The sequence below is a fragment of the Colobus angolensis genome, unplaced genomic scaffold (genome assembly GCF_000951035.1).
Source record: "Colobus angolensis palliatus isolate OR3802 unplaced genomic scaffold, Cang.pa_1.0 Scaffold67, whole genome shotgun sequence".
Classification (NCBI taxonomy): Eukaryota; Metazoa; Chordata; class Mammalia; order Primates; family Cercopithecidae; genus Colobus; species Colobus angolensis.
Window position 1 is genome coordinate 8066194 of NW_012120376.1, and position 22051 is coordinate 8088244.

A 22051-nucleotide genomic window follows, 5' to 3' on the forward strand; every position below is an offset into this window, starting at 1 on the left:
TCACACCTGTAATCCCAGAACTTTGGGAGGCCGAGGCAGGTGGATCACTTGAGGTCAGGAGTTTGAGACCAGCCTGGCCAACATGGTGAAACCCTGCCTCTAGTAAAAATACAAAAATTAGCCAGGCGTGGTGGCGGGCGCCTGTAATCCCAGCTACTCAGGAGGCTGAGGCAGGACAATCGCTTGAACCCAGAAGGCAGAGGTTGCAGTGAGCCGTGATCATGCCACTGTACTCCAGCCAGGGCACCAGAGCAAGACTCCATCTCAAAAAAAAAAAATTTTTTTTTACTTAATCTTCATAACAACCCTATGAAATAGGTACTGTTATTGTTCCCATTTCACAAGTAAGGAAACTGAGGCACAGAGAGGTGAAGTTATTCATATAAGGTTGCAAGTAGTAAAACTGGAATTCACACCTAAGTATTCTGGCTTCAGAGTCTATGCTTTCCAGTCACTCTGCAGTCATTTTTTTTTTTAAAAAACAGGCTAAAGCCTTCAAAATAATTTTTTTTTTTTTGGAGACATAATTTCGTTCTTGGCATCCAGGCTGGAGCGCAATGGCGCGATCTCAGCTCCCTGCAACCTCTGCGTCCCAGGTTCAAGCGGTTCTCCTGCCTCAGCCTCCTGAATAACTGGGATTACAGGCATGCGCCACATGCCTGACTAGTTTTGTATTTTATATTTTAAGTTTTATTTTATTTTTTCTGAGACAGTCTCATTCTTTCACCCGCTGGAGTGCAATGGCACGATTTCGGCTCACTGCAACCTCCGCCTCCCGGGTTTAAGCAATTCTGTTGCCTCCGCCTCCTGAATAGCTGGGATTATAGGTGCCTGGCACCATGTCCGGCTAATATTTGTATTTTTAGTAGAGACAGGGTTTCACCATGTTGACCAACTTGGTCTTGAACTCCTGACTTCAGTTGATCTGCCCGCCTAGGCTCCCCAAAGTGCTGGGATTATAGGCCTGAGGCACCGCACCCAGCCTAGTTTTGTATTTTTAGTAGAGATGGGGTTTCACCATGTTAGCTAGGCTGCTGTTGAACTCCTGACCTCAGGTGATCTGCCCGCCTTGGCCTCCCAAAGTGCTGGGTAACAAGCGTGAGCCACTGTCCCCCGCCTAAAAATAATATATATATATATATATTTTTTTGAGGCGGAGTCTTGCTCTGTCACCCGGGCTGGAGTGCGGTGGCCGGATCTCAGCTCACTGCAAGCTCCGCCTCCCGGGTTTACGCCATTCTCCTGCCTCAGCCTCCCGAGTAGCTGGGACTACAGGCGCCCGCCACCTCGCCCGGCTAGTTTTTGTATTTTTAGTAGAGACGGGGTTTCACCGTGTTAGCCAGGATGGTCTCGATCTCCTGACCTCGTGATCCGCCCGTCTCGGCCTCCCAAAGTGCTGGGATTACAGGCTTGAGCCACCGCGCCCGGCCAATAATTTTTAATGGATGATTGCCTACCATGTTCCTCAGTAGAGGTTGCTTTCGGCTTGTTGGGTTGGGCACTTCCGTTCACAGCATCCCCGCCTGCCTGCCCCATTCACTAAATGCTTTACCAGTCATTGTGATATGTTTTAAAAATAGAAAAAAACTCTCCACTCTTCATTATGAAATGTTCCCCTGGCTGAAAAATGTAGATGCAGAGCATACTCCATAGTTGTAAAATTTTTTGTCTAAAGGAATCTGCCTTCTAGCTTCTGATTGGTCTTCAAAACAAAAAAGGTCATCTTTCAGACCAGACATCTATCTGTGTGTCGATCTGCATATAGAATTTCTGGAGCCTTTCTTTCCTGCTTGTTCTCCTGGGTCAGCATGTCATTGTGCTTTATAAAATAAGAATATAGAGCCCAGTAAGACCATTACATCATTTATTATGGAGTCTGTATTTCAGTTACTTATGACTTATAGGTAACAAATCATACTGTTAACCTTCTTTGCCTAAAATTCTGAGGTCTTTATCCTTTGAGTTACTATTGAGCCAATCCTCACTTATCCAGTTTTTGTATAACTTAAGTTTTGAATCTAAGTGTAGGAATTTATATGTATACCTTATTCCTTCTAAATTGAGTCTTTGTCTTGGCTTATTATTAGTCCTGAAGAAGTGTTTTTTTTTTTTCTTTTTTCTGTTTCTGTGGTGTTTTTTAAGCTTAGTTATGTCCTTAATACATCAATTCTCCTCCTCCTATTGTCTGTAAAATTGATGAACATAGCTTTTATATCCTTAGATAAGTTACTGATTTTAAAATCTTCAGCAGAACTCTAGGGTATACCATTAGATATTTCTTCCCATTTTGACATAGATCCTTTAATCAGTTCATTGTTGACATTAGCTAATGTATCTACTTGATTCTACGGTGGTTAGATCTGTATGCATGTATATGGTAGATTGTAATAAAGGCTCTGGGATAATAAGTGGTAAGGAGAATCTGCTTTTAGATCATTGGATTTTTCTGCTTGAAGGTTCATTCTTCCAATATGCTGGCTGCCACAGTAATCTTTGGAATAAAACCTTTTTCCCCCTTAGAATATTTAGAAATAACTAGATATTTGTGACAGTAGGTATGCAAATAGGTGAGGTTTTTATTAAAGTGTGATGTTTCTTCTTAGGCAGTTCCTCTTGTGTATTGAATATCATTAGAGGAAAATGGATCATTGTTGTGGGCCTAGAGTCTTGGTAGAATTAATGGCAGTAATTTGGGATGGAACTTCATTTTCTTTTTTTCTTTTCCTTGTGGGAACTACCATTTTATTCACTGATGTTTATCCTGTTAACTAAGGAAAAGTTTTATTTTTTTCCCCTCAGCTTGCTGAACTAAAGCAAGAATGTCTTGCTCGTGGTTTGGAGACCAAGGGAATAAAGCAAGATCTTATCCACAGACTCCAGGCATATCTTGAAGAACATGGTGAGTACTTTGTGGAGGCAGAGTGATGTGAGTGAGGGGATTTTCAGGCTTTGACACTGAAAAGATTTCTTTTTTTTGTTTTTTTTAAGTCATTAGTGTTGTAAGCTCTTAATTAACGGCATCAAGAAAACTCTTTTTTTTGTTTTGAGATGGAGTCTCACTCTGTCGCCCAGGCTGGAGTGTAGTGACGCAGTCTCAGCTCACTGCAACCTCCGTCTTCCGGGTTCAACCAGTTCTCCTGTCTCAGCCTCCCGAGCAGCTGGAACTACAGGTGCACGCCACCACGCCTGGCTGATTTTTGTATTTTTAGTAGAGACGGGAGTTCACCATATTGGTTGGACTGGTCTAGAACTCCTGACTTCAGAGGATCCACCCGCCTGGGCCTCCCAAAGTGCTGGGATTACAGGCGTGAGTCACCGTGCCTGGCCATCTTGTACAACCTTCATCTCAGGTTGTACAAGTCCCCTCTCTAATTTTTATTTACTTATTCCCTTTTATTTCCATTCCTCATTTCACTTCCTCCCCAACCCATTTAGGCACCCATTCTAATGTGTTTGAATGTATTTTTTTGGTCTTTTTCATGATAAAATATATAGTGTTGTTTCGTAGAATGTTTTCATTTATATAATTGGTAATTATATAACTGGCCATAGCCTTGCTTTATTTCTCATTTCATTCACTAAGTGTTGTGTTTTTTTTAAATGTGTCCATGTGGAATGTGACTGTGTAGTTATCTAGTCTGTTGATTATAATTCCTGCATAGCATTCCATGATGGATAACCACACATTTTACTTAATTCACTCGGTGACAGAAGCATATTGCCACCAAGCCTCCGCTACTGCAAGTGATACTACTTGTAGTATAATACACTTATATAATAGTATATAGTATATATTATACTATGTGTTGAATGTTATATATTTGAAATGTTTGGGACCAGAAATGTTTCAGTTTTTAGATTTTTTTGGATTTTGGAATATTTGTGTATATATGTAATGAGATATCTTGGGGGTGAGATGCAAGCCTAAACACAAAATTCATTTGTTTCTTATCCATATATTTGAAAGTGGTTTTACACAGTTATTTAAAATAATTTTGTACATGAAACAAAGTTTTTACTGTGACCCTTCGCATGAGGTTAGGTGTGGGGTTTTCCACTTGTGGTGTTGTATCAGCCTTCAGAAAGTTTTAGATTTAGAAGCATTTTAGGTTTTGAATTTTCAGATTGGCGATGCTTAATCTGTAGGATATAGTATACTATATTCTATATACTAATAATATATAGTATATTATTATGAACCACTTATTTCATGCTTTTAAGTTCCTGTGAAAGTCTTTTTGGGGTATATGCCCAAGAATAGTATTTCTAATTAATATTCATATATATATACTTAATGTGACTAAGGACTCCCAAATTGTTTTCCAGAATTACTCTATAGATCTACAGTCTCATTACTAGTACATAAGGGTTCTTGTATCTCCACAAACCTAAACTTGGCACTGTCCTATCAAGTGGCCTAAGTTTTGCTAATTTGTTGGCTGTTTTATGTTCTCCATGAAAAAAGTTTAAACATTTCACAATACTTTTGTTTCTTCTTTGCCCATTTTTCTATTGAGGTTCCCATAATTTGCTTGTTGGTTTGCAGGCATTTCTTTTATATTCTAATAACTATTCTTTTGTTGGTTTTAGGCACAAATATCTTCTTTGGCTGTGCAGGGTGGTTCATGCCTGTAACTCAGCACTTTGGGAGGCTAAGGTGGTATGACTTCTTGAGGCCAGGAGTTTGAGACCAGTCTGGACAGCATAGTGAGATCCATCTCAAAGAAAAATAATAAAATTAGCTGGGTATGGTGATGTGCACTTATACCTACTTGGGAGGCTAAGGCAGGAGAATCCCTTGAGCCCAGGAGGTGGAGGCTGCAGGGAGCTGTGATTGTGCCACTGCACTTCAGTCTGGGCGATAGAGTAAGACTCTGTCTCAACAGAAACAAATATCTTGTCATTTGTCTTGTAACTTTCTTTGTGCTATCCTTAAGTAGTACTTAGTTTTGAAAAATACTCAGTTTTTCACCTCTTACTTTTGCTTCTGAGTTGTTTTTCTTTTAAACAAATCTTTCCCCACCACTAAATCTCAAAGATACTTTTCCACATTACTTTTTTTGTTTGTTTATTTTTCAAGACTGGGTCTTGCTCTGTCACCCAGGCTGGAGTGCAGTAACATCATCTCAGCTCACTGCAACCTCTGCCTTCCAGGTTCAAGTAATGTTCCCACTTCAGCCCCCCCAGTAGCTAAGACTATAGGCACACACCTCCACACCCAGCTACTTTTTAAATATTTTTTGTAAAGACGGAGTTTCGCTGTGTTCCCCAAGCTGGTCGCTTGAACTCCTGGGTTCAAGCGATCCACCTGCCTCTGCCTCCCAGATTTGTGGGATTACAGAGAGCCACAGTGCCTGGCCCCACATTACTTTTAAAATTAAAATTAATTCTCTAGTTTGACTTCACATTTAGTTCTTCAGTCCAACTGGAGTTCACATTTGTAATTAATGTTAGGTAGAGATCTGGTTTTGTCTTCTCCAGATGTAGCAGATTTTATGTGCATCAATTTCTGCCTTCACTATTGGATTTTTTGGGGGAAAGCAAAGTGATTATAATTTTAACCTTGGTAAGTGATCAAGATGGTTTTGTAGCAGGGCTTGACCTGAATATTTTAATATTCTTTAGCTGAAGAGGAGGCAAATGAAGAAGATGTACTGGGAGATGAAACAGAGGTGAGTTGGATAGAGTAAGGTTAGTCTCTGGTCTGGTAATATGCCACTGCTTTGGCCACATTGCTTTAACATCAGTCATTGGAAGACTTAGATTTAAATTTATTAGGGGAGCATAAGATGGGTATGAAGGTTCTGAGAGACTGGTTTATTTTGGAGTTCTGATGTTCTTCTATTGATAGATATTTATTCTTTAGATTTATGTTAACCACCTTGTTTCATTTGGTTTTAGGAAGAAGAAACAAAGCCCATTGAGCTGCCTGTCAAAGAGGAAGAACCCCCTGAAAAAACTGCTGATGTGTAATTATCTCTTTTTTATAATCTGAGTACAGAGCAGGCAGCTCTTTTTTTATTGTGTTTAATGTTTAACTCTGTTTACCTCTTACATGTTCCCATTGGCCTTTTCATTCCTGATTAGGTCAGTTTTTGTTTTTTAGAAGGGACTACTTCAAAGTACTTGGTCCCAGTGAAACAAAGCAAATTGTCTCTGAGTTATGTAATAGGTAATTAGGACAAGGTGACTTCAAGCCCAGACGTAGTTTAATTCTCCTAGCCTTTGTTGTTCTTTTGTAGGGTCACTATAATAGATTATTCTGTTACTCTATAGAGAATCTGTACAATTCTGTATACAGTGTAAAACTGTATAAACTCTGTTAACTCTTTTTTTTTTTTTTTTTGAGACAGGATCTCACTCTTTTGCCCAGACTGGAGTGCAGTGGCGCAGTCTCGGCTCACCGTAACCTCCGCTTCCCAGGCTCACGCAATTCTCCTGCCTTAGCCTCCCGAGTAGCTGGGATTATAGGCATGCGCCACTACTGCCGACTAGTTCTTGTGTTTTTAGTAGAGATAGGGTTTTACCATGTTGGCCAGGCTGGTCTTGAACTCCTGACCTCAAATGATCCACCTACCTTGGCCTCCCTAAGTGCTGGGATTACAGGTGTGAGCCACCATGCCCAGCCCATTCTCTTAACTGTTTATAAGAGTTTTGCACTTTTCTGTAAAAGTGTAAAACTGAGGCCAGGCACAGTGGCGCATGCTTGTAATCACAGCGCTTTGGGAGGCCGAGGCATGTGGATCACGAGGTCAGGAGTTCAAGACCAGCCTGGCCAAGATGGTGAAACCCTGTCTGTACTAAGAACACAAAAATTAGCTGGGCATGGTGGTGGGCACCTGTAACCCCAGCTACTCGGGAAGCTGAGTCAGGAGATTTGCTTGAACATGGGAGGTAGAGGTTGCAGTGAGCTGAGACTGTGCTACTGCACTCCAGTCTGGGAGCCAGAGCTGTCTCAAAAAAAAAAAAAAAAGTGTGAAACTGTATTTAAGGAGTTTTGTAAGGGAGGAAGGTGTTGGGTAGAGGTTGTGTTTCTGAAGCAGCACTCTGTTCTCTCTTGCTTTCTGATCTACAGTGGAGGAGGGGAGGACAAAGTGCTAGAATGGAAAGTAGATCTTGATTTGTTTAAACTATTCCACAAGGGTGATCCTAAACATCTTTAATTTGGGACTTTTTCCACAAATATCTGGTCATTTTGTGTATTACAGCACATTAAGAACAGTTGAGTCCTAAACTTTTAACATTTTTGTTCCTCATAGCTGTGTTAGTGTATTTAATTATAAAAGGCAATATATTTACAAGTAAAAAGTCAGTACAGGCCGGGCGCTTGGGAGGCCGAGATGGGCGGATCACGAGGTCAGGAGATCGAGACCATCCTGGCTAACACGGTGAAACCCCGTCTCTACTAAAAATAGAAAAACTAGCCGGGCGAGGTGGCGGGCGCCTGTAGTCCCAAGCTACTCCGGAGGCTGAGGCAGGAGAATGGCGTAAACCCAGGAGGCGGAGCTTGCAGTGAGCTGAGATCTGGCCACTGCACTCCAGTCCGGGCGACAGAGTGAGACTCCGCCTCAAAAAAAAAAAAAAAAAAAGTCAGTACATAGTGGAGTATATCAATTAAAAATTAAATACTCTTTGTATCCATTCTCATCTAACTTTACTGAGGTTTTTAGAACAGTACATACTTTTGGAAGATTTTATATGGGTCTGCATCTGTTTATGTGCATACGTACGTATGTGTATATATAGATACACGTGTACACACACTGTACACTCTTGATTTTTTTCACATCTGGAAATTTTTTATATCATCATTTTCTTGTGTAAGTGTTAGTTATACGCTAGGCATTGTTCTTAAGAGTTATATGCTAGGCATTGTTCTAAATGTTTTACAAATACTTTCATTTTATCCTCAGTAGACCCTATGAAGTCAGGATAATTGTCTTAGGAAGTGGTCTCTTTTTTGTTTAGCTTGTCATTATGGGAAATTACAAGTATATACAAAAGTTCAACTAGTATAATAGACACTCATTTACCTATCACCCACATTTACTAGTTATCAACTTAGAACCTTGTTTCTTCTAGCATTTAATAGTATTCCATTCTGTGGATAAACAGTAATTTATTTCACCAGTGTTCTGTTGATGGACATTTAGATTACTCATAAAGGAAAAAAAAATGTAGTTCTGCATGTTCTTTTCTAATTATTTATACTCACAAGTATACCCGTAGGGTAAATTCCTAGCAGTGGATTTGCTGCATCACAGAGGATGTACATTTAACATCTTGATAGATTTTTGTCAAATATCCCTTTATTTATTTTTGAGACAGGGACTCTTATCCAGGCTGGAGTGCAGTGGAACAATCTTGGCTCACTGCAGCCTCCTTTTCCCAGCTCAAGCAGTCCTCCAGCTTCAGCCTCCTGAGTAGCTGGGACTACAGGCATGAGCTATCACGCTCGGCTCTTTTTTGTATTTTTTGTAGAGATAGGGTTTTGCCGTGTTTGCCAGGCTGGTCTTGAACTCCTGAGCTCAAAGTAGTCCACCTGCCTTGGCCTCCCAAAGTGCTGGGATTACAGGTGTGAGCTACCATGCCCAGCCTATCAAATATTACTTTCTAAAGCCATTTAATTATCTTTCCATCATAAGATGTTTATGATTAGATATAGTGCCTTGAAAAAATGACTTTGTGAGATAGTTTTAAAATAGAAATGTTATGGGGATTTCTGGAACAAGAAAGAAGATCAAGTGAATGCCATCGTAATTGGCTAGTGTGGGTTAAAAAATAGAGGTTCAAAAGTTTGAAATTCATTATTCATAGAATATTTAAAATGTGCATTCTGTTCAGGGGGTTTTAATTCTATTAATGAATTTTGAAGCTAGGAAATTGAAGTGGGTGGGGTGATGATTTTGATTTTTAGAGGATAGTTGTGGTTAGACTGAAGTATGTGCAAAAAGATTCTGGGTCTCTGTATTTCTGAGAATGTTGTTTATTTGATTGAGTAGGAGAGAAATTTCTCAGAGAAGAGTGGAAATTTCCCATGCATTCGATGTTTATTTATTGCGCTTGAGTTTAGTTATACCTAAGGGAATTGGAATAGAATGGAAGGAAACTTCCCTTCTGGGGTTCCCTTTCTGCCATGAGGTACACTGCATTGACTGTACTTCAGAGTGGGAATAGGGAGAAAGCCATTACAGTTGGGTTGATGGAGAGTACTGCTTTCTTGATGGCATTGTATTTCAAGTAAAACATTAAACTTCCTTGGCCTTTTGTGCCTAAATTATAAGACAAGGTTAGGGAAGGATGGCAAGGAAATCGGAATTGTTTAGAAATTTCTTTAAACATCAGAATAGTCAGAGCTAGTTTAGATTCTTTGACTATTTAAAAGGAGATCCCTTTCTTCATCTTTGGCCTGAGGTTCTCCAAAAATGTATGTTTCTAGTTTGATTCCCCACCCCCAACCAGCTAAAGCTGTTACATATTGTAGGACTTTGTTATGGTCAGCAGGGGGCACCCATTGCTTGTCTGTCAGTCTAGGGATTTCCAATAAAAGGGTGGAAGAGAGTACTTGTTCCAGAATTGCTTCCTCTGAAAATGTCATTAAACCATTACTACCTTTCAGGGCATCAAATGGGAAAAGTGTCCGGGATATTGGAACAAAAGCTGCCCATGTCTCTAAATGAGGGACCTTAATGAGACTGGTTATGACCCACAGTTTTATGGGAGTTGTTTGGTGGAGGGTTAATGCCCTTCCATTTATTCTGGGTACTTCCGAACTTTGTCTCCCGCCCCTATGGTCCCCCCTCTTTTGTTTTCTCTTAAACCTTTGACCAGTAACTTGCCATGTTTTCCTAATTCAAACTCCCCTTAGACTTTTTTCTTCCTACCTTCTTTGGCATTTTTATTTGTTCCACTTTGACTGTTCCAACTAGAGCTACATTCCTCATGGGAGAAATAAGGGATTTTTAAAAGAAGGAAACCAGACCTTGTAGAGTACTTAATTGTTGTGATGAACATTGGGAGCTGGTACTTAAAGGAGGATTGGAGGGTTACTCATTAGTTCAAAAGTAAATTAAAGGCTGGGCTTGGTGGCTGACGCCTGTAATCCCAGCACTCTGGGAGGCCGAGGCAGGTGGATCACTTGAGGCCAGGAGTTCGTAACTAGCCTGGCCAACATGGTGAAACCCTATCTTTACTAAAAATACAAAAATTAGCTGGGCGTGGTGGCAGGCACCTGTAATTCCAGCTACTTGGGAGGTTGAGGCAGGAGAACCTCTTGAACCCAGGAGGTGGAGGTTGCAGTGTGCCGAGATTGCACCGTTGCACTCCAGCCTGGGTGACAAGAGCAAAACTCCATCTCAGAAAAAAAAAAAGTAAATTAAAAAGTTCCTAAAAGCAAATGAGATGGTGTCTGGTGTCCTTTGAGTGTTTCCCTTCAGCCCAGTATATTTAGCCAGACTTCTTTCCTTATTTCTTTATTGTACTTCAGCTAAAGAAGCTTAGTTTGTTATTTGAACTCTTTCTTCTCAATAGATGACAGTTAAAGGAACCAAAGCTCTAGTGGACTTCATGTTTCTTTGGCATAAGGGGTGGCAGAGAGATAATAGGGCAGAGATAATTCAAGTGAATTCTTACACGTTTCTGAGGTTGTGGTTTAGAATATCAGTTTTCTCATTTTAAAAGATCTCTTTCTTTTCCAGGGCAGCAGAGAAGAAAGTGGTGAAAATTACATCTGAAATACCACAGACTGAGGTAGGTATTCTGTTCCCTAGTAGAACAGTCTCTACATTTCTGTCTCCCTCTTACCTTTTATTATATCTGCATCATCTAAAATTTATTCACAGGCAGAAAATCAGTATTGACAGATTTTGGTGTTGATACGTTTCACTGCCAACTGCTCTTTGGAAAATATTTGGCTGGCATAGGGGTAGTCATTCTTGAAGCTGTAGTCTTTTTATATGTAACACTATTGTCTTAACAATGACTCTCTTTGAGATGTTTACAAACCTGGGATTAGAATTTGGGAGGATTGTACCTTGAAAATGGATTGGTAGATGTGACTCTTATGTTGCTACCGGCCAGTAACTGGGATTGAAATTCCACTGGTTTCTGTGGTGCAGGACTGTGAAACCAGGTTCCAGTTGAGATCTTGTGTTCAGTGTCATACTTGCAAAGTAGAGAATTATTAAGCTCTTTTAGAATGGCATAAAACAATGCTGCCTCATTTCTAACTGAAAGAATGCCATTAGTGTTGGAACCAGGCTATTCCTTTGATCACTTTTCAAAGGTCAGCCAAACATAGCTTTTGACTTCTTGGCTTCATGCATAATGTAGGTTTTACTTTGTTTCTCCCTTTTGTTTCTGAGGGTATGTAATAATAGTCTTCTTGTGTTTGCTTTCTGGGAAGGGCTGTTAAGTCCTAGTATGGACACAACCTGCTGTCTTCTAGGATTGTCAGTATTTTCAGTTTGGACCCTAAGAAATTACTTCTGATGTTTTTAAGATACTTTATTTTGGCTGGACTGGGTGGCTCACGCCTGTAATCCTAGCAGTTTGGGAGGCTGAGGTGGACAGTTCACTTGAAGTCAGGAGTTCGAGATCAGCCTGGCCATCATGGTGAAGTCTCATTTCTACTAAAAGCACAAAAATTAACTGGGCACGGTGGCACAGTCCTGTAATCCCAGTTACTCGGGAGGCTGAGCCACGAGAATCGCTTGAACCCAGGAGGCTGAGGTTGCAGTGAGCTGAGATCATGCCGCTGTACTCCAGCATGGGGGACAGAGTGAGACTTTTTTTTTAATTTTTAAATTTTTATTATTTTTATTTTTTTAAAGATACCTACCTCTGACTTTCTTAAATCATAAATTGATTTCTTTTTTCTTCCTTTTTTTTTTTTTTTTTTTTGTCTATTTTTACTTAGAGAATGCAGAAGAGGGCCGAACGATTCAATGTACCTGTGAGCTTGGAGAGTAAGAAAGCTGCTCGGGCAGCTAGGTGAGTGTCCCCAGCCTTTTGGGCCTGCGATAGTGATGTTGTAAAGGTGAAGATATGTGATCCTAGGTTTTTGATATAATTGTTGATTTCAGTAGAATAGAGGCTTGCTGAAGGATATGAGCACTTTTTTGACCCTATTCAGAACATATCTACTGGTTTGGTTATAGTAGCTATAAATTGGGCTTTATTGAGAAGGGTTTTTGTAACAGTTAAAGCCAGGAACTGACTGACTACTACTACTAATTCTGATAAGGCTTCCTCTTAGCTTAATCTCTGGACTTGGTAAGAGGGAGAGTAAACTGAACCTCTTTCATGGGGTTGTTAGAATTAGCTAATGATTGCAAGACTTGAGATCACAAGCAAGAAGTGTCATATGTATTCTTGACACGGAGACAGACAACCAGGAGTGTGAACAGCTTCCTAAAATTTAGTTTGTTTTTCCTTCTTCAGGTTTGGGATTTCTTCAGTTCCAACAAAAGGTAAGAGTACAGAGATACTTCTGAGAAAGTTACCTTTTTATTCTTTCTTTTTTGGTATAGCAGGTTTCATTTCTCCAAAATAAGATAAATTTGCTAGCTGTAGAAACTCTTAAGAGATTATAGCATTCATCTCCTGCTTTAGATAAAATTATACTTAGGCCTTCCTGGGCAATTGAGAGATACTGAATGTTATGAGAGGATAGGAAGTGCCAACATTTGTCTTTCTTTCTTGAACATCTTCAAAGAAGTTTCTCTAGTACTTTGCTTACTTATTCTAGGGTCTCAACTGCACAAAATTATTGCATACTATCCAGTGTTATACTGGCTGTTATAAGTGATAAAAGGGAAAAGAGTATCTTCTGCCTTAACAGTTTTACTTCTAGGAACATATAAGGAAATAGTCTTGAATGTGCATAAAGACTTAGCCTCAAGGATTATCACAGCATTATTTATAGTGATCAATAACTGGAAACAACCAACTGTACAACAGAGAATTTGTTATTAAATGTGTGCCATTGTATAGAAGACTATACTGTGCTGAAATAATATTGAAAGATATTTATCAGAGATATTAATAAAAAGAGTTACAAATTTATATTAACAGTATGTTCCCATTTTAGTCATGTAAGAGTGCATGTATAGATAGGAAAAAAGATTGGAAGGATATACAGTAGACACTTGAACAACACAGGTTTGAACTGCACAGGTCCACTTATACGTAGATTTTTTTTTTTTTTTCAATAAATACACTTTGCCCTCTGTATCTGAGGGTTCTTCATGACCAAATGTGGTTCAGAAATACAGTATTTTTGGGATGCGAAACCTGCAGATATGGAGGAGCAACTTATTATAATCTGCTGTAGGACTTGAGCATAGTGGATTTTGGTATCAGCTGCAGGGGTGGGATTGGATCCAATCCCCTGAGGAAATGGAGGGATGACTGTATTCTAAATTGTTAGTACTCATTATCTCTGGTTGGTGGAATTTTGAATGATTTATTTCTTTTTGCTTGTCTGTTTTTAAAATCCATACAATGAATATGTATCACTTTTATAATGAATTAGAGGAAATTATTACTATTTTTTGAGACACAGTCTTGCTCTGTCCCCCAGGCTGGAGTGCAGGGACGCAGTCTGGCTCACTGCAACCTCTGCCTCCCGGGTTCAAGCTATTTTCCTGCTTCAGCTGGGACCGCAGGTGCGTGACACCACACCCAGCTAATTTTTGCATTTTTAGTAGAGACAGGTTTCACTGTGTTGGCCAGGCTGGTCTTGAACTCCTGACCTCAAGTGATCCACTCACCTCTGCCTCCCAAAATGGTGGGATTACAGGTGTGCTGAGCCTGAAATAGTTATTATTTTTAAGAAACTCTGGGTGTGGGGGCTCATGCCTATAATCCCAACACTTTGGATTGCCAAGCTGGGAGGATTGCTTGAGCTCAGGAGTTGGAAACTAGCTTGGGAAACAAAGTGACACCTTGTTTCTACAAAAAAGTAAAAAATTAGCTAGACATGGTGGCAGGTGCCTGTAGTCCCAGCTACTTGGGACGCTGGGGTGGGAGGATCCCTTGAGCCTGGGAGGTCTTTGCTGTGCTTTTAAAAAGATGGAAAAATTCTGGCCACTATCACTAAGTATTATAGAAAAAAAAATTTTTTTCTGACTCTTAGTTATATCAAGAGAGATATAATTGGTGAAGGTACGACAGAAATTATAGAAGGTGGTGCTTTTTTATTTGTTTTAAGAGACAGGGTTTCACTGTATTGCCCATGCTGGACTTGAGCTCCTGGGCTCAAGCAATCCTCCCTCAACCTCCTGAGTAACTGGGACTACAGGTGTGTGGCTAAAATGCTATTTGAAGAAAGATAATAGTTAATAGTCTGAAAAGGGAACCTGATAAAAAATACAGTTTCAGTGTTACTCATAATTCTGACATCTTAGAACTATAGAGTAACTCTAAAATAACAGAATTTGGGAACATTTAAAAGGAAGCATTGTTTTTTGAATGAAATCCTGAAAAGTTTGAAGTAAATAATTATTGGTTAGGTTCTTGGTGATAATTTCAGGACAGAAAATTGGCCTTAAGGAAGCATAATTTCCTTTTTCTTTTTCTTTTTTTTTTTTTTTGAGATGGAGTCTTGCTTTGTTGCCCAGACTGGAGCGCAGTGGCGCCATCTTAGCTCAGTACAACCTCTGCCTCCTGGGTTCAAGCAATTCTCCTGTCTCAGCCTCCTGAGTAGCTGGGACTACAGGTGCACGCCACCACGCCCGGCTAATTTTTGTTTTTTTAGTAGAGACGGGATTTCACCATATTGGTCAGGCTGATCTAGAACTCCTAACTTCAGGTGATCCACCTGCCTTGGCCTCCCAAAGTGCTGGGATTACAGGCGTGAGCCACCGCGCCCGGCCAAGAGCCAAAGTTTCAACTCGTGATAGTAGTTCTTGTTTGTCCAGATGTGATCTCTTTTTTAAGAGCTTTAGAGAGATGCAATTTATATGACATAACAATTCATCCATTTAAAGGTATATAATTCATTATTTCATAGTATTTTCACAGGGTTGTGCAGCCATCATCACCGTGCTTATCACCCCAAAAAGAAACTGTGCCCATTAGCAGATATCCTCCATTACCTCTCCCTGCCCAGCCCTAAGCAGCCACTGAGTTTTTTTCTCCGTGGAAATTTGCCTTCATATGAATGAATTCGTATAGTATATTGTCTTTAGTGACTGGATTCTTTCACTTAGCATAGTTTTCAAGGTTCACTTATATTGTTGCATGTATCTCTATTCATTTTTATTATTTAATGATATTCCATTGTATGGATAATACCATACTTAATTTAGCCAGTCATCAAGTTGGGTGTTTTTAACTTTTTGTCTAATATGAATAATGCTGCTGTGAACATTTATTTACAAGTTTTTGTGTAATTATATGTTTTAGTTTTCTCTTGGCTGTATACTAGCAGTGGAATTGTGGGATCATACGTAACTGTATTTACCTTTTGAGGAACTGCCAAACTGTTTTCCAAAGCAGCTGTACCGTTTTATGTTCCTGCTAGCAGTTAATGCAGACATGATCGCTAGATGGAATTTCTGCCTTTTCTTTGTCATCATAGGATAAAGGGGGTGTGTCCTGTTTACAGTTTTTATGTTGCCTAATTTGACTTGAAGACTGTCGGCTTTTATGACTTTTAAAAATATTAAATAAAACTTTATTTACTTCCTTAGGTCTGTCATCTGATAACAAACCTATGGTAAGAAATCTTTTTTTATTTCTTACACACCCAGATCTTAATTCTGTATAGCTAACTTTAGAGACTCCTCCTCACCAGATTAGAGGAAACTCTGAGAACATTAATTTGTTGACTGTTTTCAGTACAATGTTATATGTCCTGAATTTAAAAAATTGTTGGAGATACTGAGAAGTCAGGAAAATTGTCACATGTTCAGTTACTGCAGACGTCTTCCTTCCTACCACTCTTTTCGAAAGTAAGAATAGATTTTGTTAGCTAGAGAACAACCTATGTATGTAACTCTTTGTTTTATGGTACTGAAGCCTTGTCCAATGGCCTTAGATAATGTCTAATTCCTAATTACCACAAGAGAATCTATGGAAGCAATTTAGGAGTTCTGTTTGTAGATAGTGCTTTTTTTTTTTTTTTTTTAAATACTATCCGTGAAATGTGAAATCAGAGTAAAGAATGGTAGAATAAAATGGCTTTCTGGACCATTGTTACTAGTCAGCATATTTTAAGAATGGTAACGAATACTGTGGTGAAATAGAATCAGCTTTATGAAATCCTGCTTTAGGGGTTGCTGTTTAACATTGTAAGTTAAGATTTAATATTATTAATGAAAATTTCCTAAATATTCTTTTTTTTTTTTTTTTTTTTTGAGATGGAGTTTCATTCTTGTTGCCCAGGCTGGAGTGCAGTGGTGCAATCTCAGCTTACTACAACCTCCGCCTCCTGGGTTCAAGGAATTATTCTGCCTCAGCCTCCCAAGTAGCTGGGATTACAGGTGCCCCCCACCATGCCTGGCTAATTTTTGTATTTTTAGTAGAGACGGGGTTTCACCATGTTGGCCAGGCTGGTCTTGAACTCCTGACCTCAGGTAATCTGCCCACCTCGGCCTCCCAAACTGCTGGGATTACAGGCATGAGCTACTGCACCTGGCCCTAAATAATTCTTACAGGAGTGACAAGTCCAGGTACCAAGGTTTCTAAGAAAGAGGAGGGAAGAGAATCGAGTGGGTAGTGGTTATAGATTGTCTTCTGCAAAAGGTGCTTCTGTGATAGTTTCTCTTTGCTTGGAGATAGATTTAAGAAATACTTGCAGAGCCGGGCGCAGTGGCTCAAGCCTGTAATCCCAGCACTTTGGGAGGCCAAGACGGGCGGATCACGAGGTCAGGAGATCGAGACCATCCTGGCTAACGCGGTGAAACCCTGTCTCTACTAAAAAATGCCAAAAAAAACTAGCTGGGCGAGGTGGCGGGCGCCTGTAGTCCCAGCTACTCGGGAGGCTGAGGCAGGAGAATGGCGTAAACCCGGGAGGCGGAGCTTGTAGTGGGCTGAGATACGGCCCCTGCACTCCAGCCTGGGTGACAGAGTGAGACTCCGTCTCAAAAAAAAAAAAAAAATTACTTGCAGAGATGATATGAGAATTAATGATTTTGGATTGAGAATGGTAGACTTGTTTGGAGGTGATGATTTAGACATGTGTTTGCTTTCTCCAGCAGTGTTTGCCTTCCCTTGATCTTAAGCCCTCCTTAGGCTATTGACACCTGTGATAAATGCAGGAGGCAGGACTGAATGTTTCACTGCGTTCCAGAAGAGGCCTTTTAATAATCAGTGGACTGGATGGTTGCTGCTTAGTTTTCTTATTTTTCTCATAGGGTATCTTTGATGTTATAGGCTTGTTTGAACTCTTAGCTTTAGACTATAGTTTCCGCATTTTTTGTTTTCTGTTTTGATTTTTTAAAACTGTATTCTTTCCCCTATGTTTTTATAGGTTAACTTGGATAAGCTGAAGGAAAGAGCTCAAAGATTTGGTTTGAATGTCTCTTCAATCTCCAGAAAGGTAATGTAGGTTCGATGGAAGTAATGTTTTCGTGACATTAGAGCAGCTTATGGAAACTACATAGTCTGGAAATGACCCTCCTGAGAATGTAACTGGCTACAAAGCATTTCATTTCACATACTCGTTTGACTGTCACCTCCTCTTGCTGGCTCTTGATTATATTATAGGAATTATTTCACAAGCTGATTGCTTTTTCCCATGGATTGTTTTCATAGCTTTCACCCAGGCTGCTAGAGCATGGTCTATATTTCTTTTCTTTCTTTTTATTTTTTTCCTTTGAGACAGGGTCATTCTGTTGCCAGACTGGAGTGCAGTGGTGTGATCACGGCTCACTGCAGGCTTGACCTCCTTGGGCTCAGGTGATCCTCCCACGTCAGCCTCTCATGTAGCTAAAACTGCGGCGTGTGCCACCATGCCCAGCTAATTTTTTACTATTTTTGGTAGAGACGAGATTTTGCTGTGTTACACAAGCTGGGCTCGAACTCCTGGGCCTAAGGGATCCACCCACTTCTGCCTCCCAAAGTGCTGGGATTACAGGCGTGAGCCATTGCACCCAGCCTGAGTATGGTCTATATTTCTGTTGGTTAAGATGTTGAATTCAGTGAAGTTAAAACTTATTACAACTACTTTAACTTTGATAATAGGCATAATGGGAATTAAATAATCAGGAGAAGATAGTCTTGTTTTTAGGTCAAAAGTACTTATAAATAAAACTTGGAGGATTGGTGGAACAAAAATAAAAAAGTTAATTCATTCTTTATGCCCCTCTGCTAACTGATGTTATTTAGTTTATTAAGCAAGATGACTTTATTTACTTCATGCTGTGTGGGGTGATTGGTTCCCCAGGGCATAGTTGCCTTTGTAGTTTTGCTAGGCACATTGGAGAAAATGATAAGGATTTTTCTATTTGCCTAGAGCAGGTGATCTCTTAATCGTTGTTGTTTAGAACAGGAACATGTTTCTTGGTTGTCAAAGTGGTGGCAGGGTATTTGAAACCAGAAAAACCATCATTGAAGAAAAAAATCGGCCGGGCATGGTGACTCACACCTGTAATCCTAGCACTTTGGGAAGCCGAGGCGGGCGGATCACCTGAGGTCAGGAGTTCGAGACCAGCCCGGCCAACATGGTGAAACCCTGTCTCTAGTAAAACTGCAAAAATTATCCGGTTGTGTTGGCACATGCCTTAATCCCAGCTACTTGGGAGACTGAGGCAGGAGAATCACTTGAACCCAGGAGGCGGAGGTTGTAGTGAGCCGAGATCATGCTTCTGTACTCTAGCCTGGGCAACAGAGTGAGACTCTGTCTCAAAAAAAGAAAAAAAATCATTATTTCCAACTCAGCATAAAAGTATTTAGCTCTCGGCCGGGCGCGGTGGCTCAAGCCTGTAATCCCAGCACTTTGGGAGGCCGAGACGGGTGGATCACGAGGTCAGGAGATCGAGACCATCCTGGCTAATACGGTGAAACCCTGTCTCTACTAAAAAGTACAAAAAAAATCTAGCCGGGCGAGGTGGCGGGTGCCTGTAGTCCCAGCTACTCGGGAGGCTGAGGCAGGAGAATGGCATAAACCCGGGCGGCGGAGCTTTCAGTGAGCTGAGATCCGGCCACTGCACTCCAGCCTGGGCGACAGAGCGAGACTCCGTCTCAAAAAAAAGTATTTAGCTCTCTAGAAAGCCGTTGGAAGAAACTTATCTGACATTGGCTATATATTTTGCTTAGTAAAAAAACTAAACACTAAAGGTAATCATTATTGTGCCACTATGGAACACTTGTGCACAACTTTGTCCATCTTCCATTTAGGTTAACTTTTTTTTTTTTTCCAATCTTTTTTGAGACAGGTTCTCACTCTGTCACTGAGGTTGCAGTGCAGTGGCATGATCACAGCTCATTGCAGCCTCCATTTCCCAGACTCAAGCAAGCCTCCCACCTCAGCCTCCTGAGTAGGTGGGACCACAGATGTGTGCCACCATGCCTGGCTAGTTTTTTGAATTTTTTTTAAGAGACGAGGTCTCCCTGTGTTGCCTAGCTGGTCTCGAACTCCTGGCCTCAAGCCATCCTCCTGCCTTGGCCTCCCAAAATGCGGGACTATAGGTGTGAGCCACTGCACCTGGCCTGGGTTATCATTTTTTGTATTAACCAGAAATATAGCATCAGGTCCGTGTGCCTAGCATGATGCTGAGACCATCTGTGCTCAGTGGGAATACTTACTCATTTATGTGAAGTAGGAAAAAATTTGGAGTTGAGAGGCAGAGTATGTGATTCTTAAGCCACATACACCTTAATTGGGAAGGGCTGTTACAAACCAAAGGTCACTTGTGTTGTGCCAGATGGCCAAGGGGAAGGGGGCCTTGGATCTGTGGCCCTAGTTCTCGTCTGTCTTCTCCTCTTTTATATGAGGGCTAGATGTCTGAGAACCCCAGCAGTAAAAATTCACTCCATCTTCTAAGGAATTGTCTGTGTTCCTTCAGAATTTACAAAATTGAACATCATATCTCTTACTACATAGCTCATAGCTCCTACTACACATTGCTGAGTAAAATTTGTCTATCAATGCTATACTATATACCTGTGTTATTTTTATAGTATTTCATTACAGGAATATCAGGTCTTTCTCTTCCCTTCCCTAGACTTTTTCTCTTTCTTTGACCTTTTTTCATTTTTAGTCCACAGGAGGCTGAGTAAAACAGATACATATATTAACTTTGTGACTTTGAGCAAATTACTGAACTTTGATCCTCATCTGTAAGACTTAGAGGAATAATACCTAGCAACCTGATTGTGAAGAGTAAATAATTGGGTACAGGGCCAGGTGCAGTGTCTTGTGCCTGAAATCCCATTATTTTGGGAGGCTGAGGTGGACAGTTCACTTGAAGTCAGGAGTTCGAGATCAGCCTGGCCATCATGGTGAAGTCTCATTTCTACTAAAAGCACAAAAATTAACTGGGCACGGTGGCACAGTCCTGTAATCCCAGTTACTCGGGAGGCTGAGCCACGAGAATCGCTTGAACCCAGGAGGCTGAGGTTGCAGTGAGCTGAGATCATGCCGCTGTACTCCAGCATGGGGGACAGAGTGAGACTTTTTTTTTAATTTTTAAATTTTTATTATTTTTATTTTTTTAAAGATACCTACCTCTGACTTTCTTAAATCATAAATTGATTTCTTTTTTCTTCCTTTTTTTTTTTTTTTTTTTTGTCTATTTTTACTTAGAGAATGCAGAAGAGGGCCGAACGATTCAATGTACCTGTGAGCTTGGAGAGTAAGAAAGCTGCTCGGGCAGCTAGGTGAGTGTCCCCAGCCTTTTGGGCCTGCGATAGTGATGTTGTAAAGGTGAAGATATGTGATCCTAGGTTTTTGATATAATTGTTGATTTCAGTAGAATAGAGGCTTGCTGAAGGATATGAGCACTTTTTTGACCCTATTCAGAACATATCTACTGGTTTGGTTATAGTAGCTATAAATTGGGCTTTATTGAGAAGGGTTTTTGTAACAGTTAAAGCCAGGAACTGACTGACTACTACTACTAATTCTGATAAGGCTTCCTCTTAGCTTAATCTCTGGACTTGGTAAGAGGGAGAGTAAACTGAACCTCTTTCATGGGGTTGTTAGAATTAGCTAATGATTGCAAGACTTGAGATCACAAGCAAGAAGTGTCATATGTATTCTTGACACGGAGACAGACAACCAGGAGTGTGAACAGCTTCCTAAAATTTAGTTTGTTTTTCCTTCTTCAGGTTTGGGATTTCTTCAGTTCCAACAAAAGGTAAGAGTACAGAGATACTTCTGAGAAAGTTACCTTTTTATTCTTTCTTTTTTGGTATAGCAGGTTTCATTTCTCCAAAATAAGATAAATTTGCTAGCTGTAGAAACTCTTAAGAGATTATAGCATTCATCTCCTGCTTTAGATAAAATTATACTTAGGCCTTCCTGGGCAATTGAGAGATACTGAATGTTATGAGAGGATAGGAAGTGCCAACATTTGTCTTTCTTTCTTGAACATCTTCAAAGAAGTTTCTCTAGTACTTTGCTTACTTATTCTAGGGTCTCAACTGCACAAAATTATTGCATACTATCCAGTGTTATACTGGCTGTTATAAGTGATAAAAGGGAAAAGAGTATCTTCTGCCTTAACAGTTTTACTTCTAGGAACATATAAGGAAATAGTCTTGAATGTGCATAAAGACTTAGCCTCAAGGATTATCACAGCATTATTTATAGTGATCAATAACTGGAAACAACCAACTGTACAACAGAGAATTTGTTATTAAATGTGTGCCATTGTATAGAAGACTATACTGTGCTGAAATAATATTGAAAGATATTTATCAGAGATATTAATAAAAAGAGTTACAAATTTATATTAACAGTATGTTCCCATTTTAGTCATGTAAGAGTGCATGTATAGATAGGAAAAAAGATTGGAAGGATATACAGTAGACACTTGAACAACACAGGTTTGAACTGCACAGGTCCACTTATACGTAGATTTTTTTTTTTTTTCAATAAATA

At 40.1% G+C, this 22051-nt stretch overlaps 1 protein-coding gene across 3 annotated transcripts in view; it reads left to right on the plus strand.

Annotated features, from left to right (window-relative positions):
* SARNP (SAP domain containing ribonucleoprotein) overlaps positions 1-22051 on the plus strand; it is a 68922-nt gene that overhangs the window by 10302 nt on the left and 36569 nt on the right. For all 3 annotated transcript variants that reach the window (XR_001000050.1, XM_011926171.1, XM_011926170.1), the window contains exons 2-9: positions 2800-2899; positions 5626-5672; positions 5902-5969; positions 10698-10749; positions 11918-11991; positions 12442-12470; positions 15696-15721; positions 17477-17545. Coding sequence is in view for 2 of the 3 variants with exons in the window: in XM_011926171.1 (XP_011781561.1) it covers positions 2800-2899; positions 5626-5672; positions 5902-5969; positions 10698-10749; positions 11918-11991; positions 12442-12470; positions 15696-15721; positions 17477-17545 (465 nt within the window). In the remaining variant the exon portion in view is untranslated. The remainder of the gene's footprint in view (positions 1-2799; positions 2900-5625; positions 5673-5901; positions 5970-10697; positions 10750-11917; positions 11992-12441; positions 12471-15695; positions 15722-17476; positions 17546-22051) is intronic.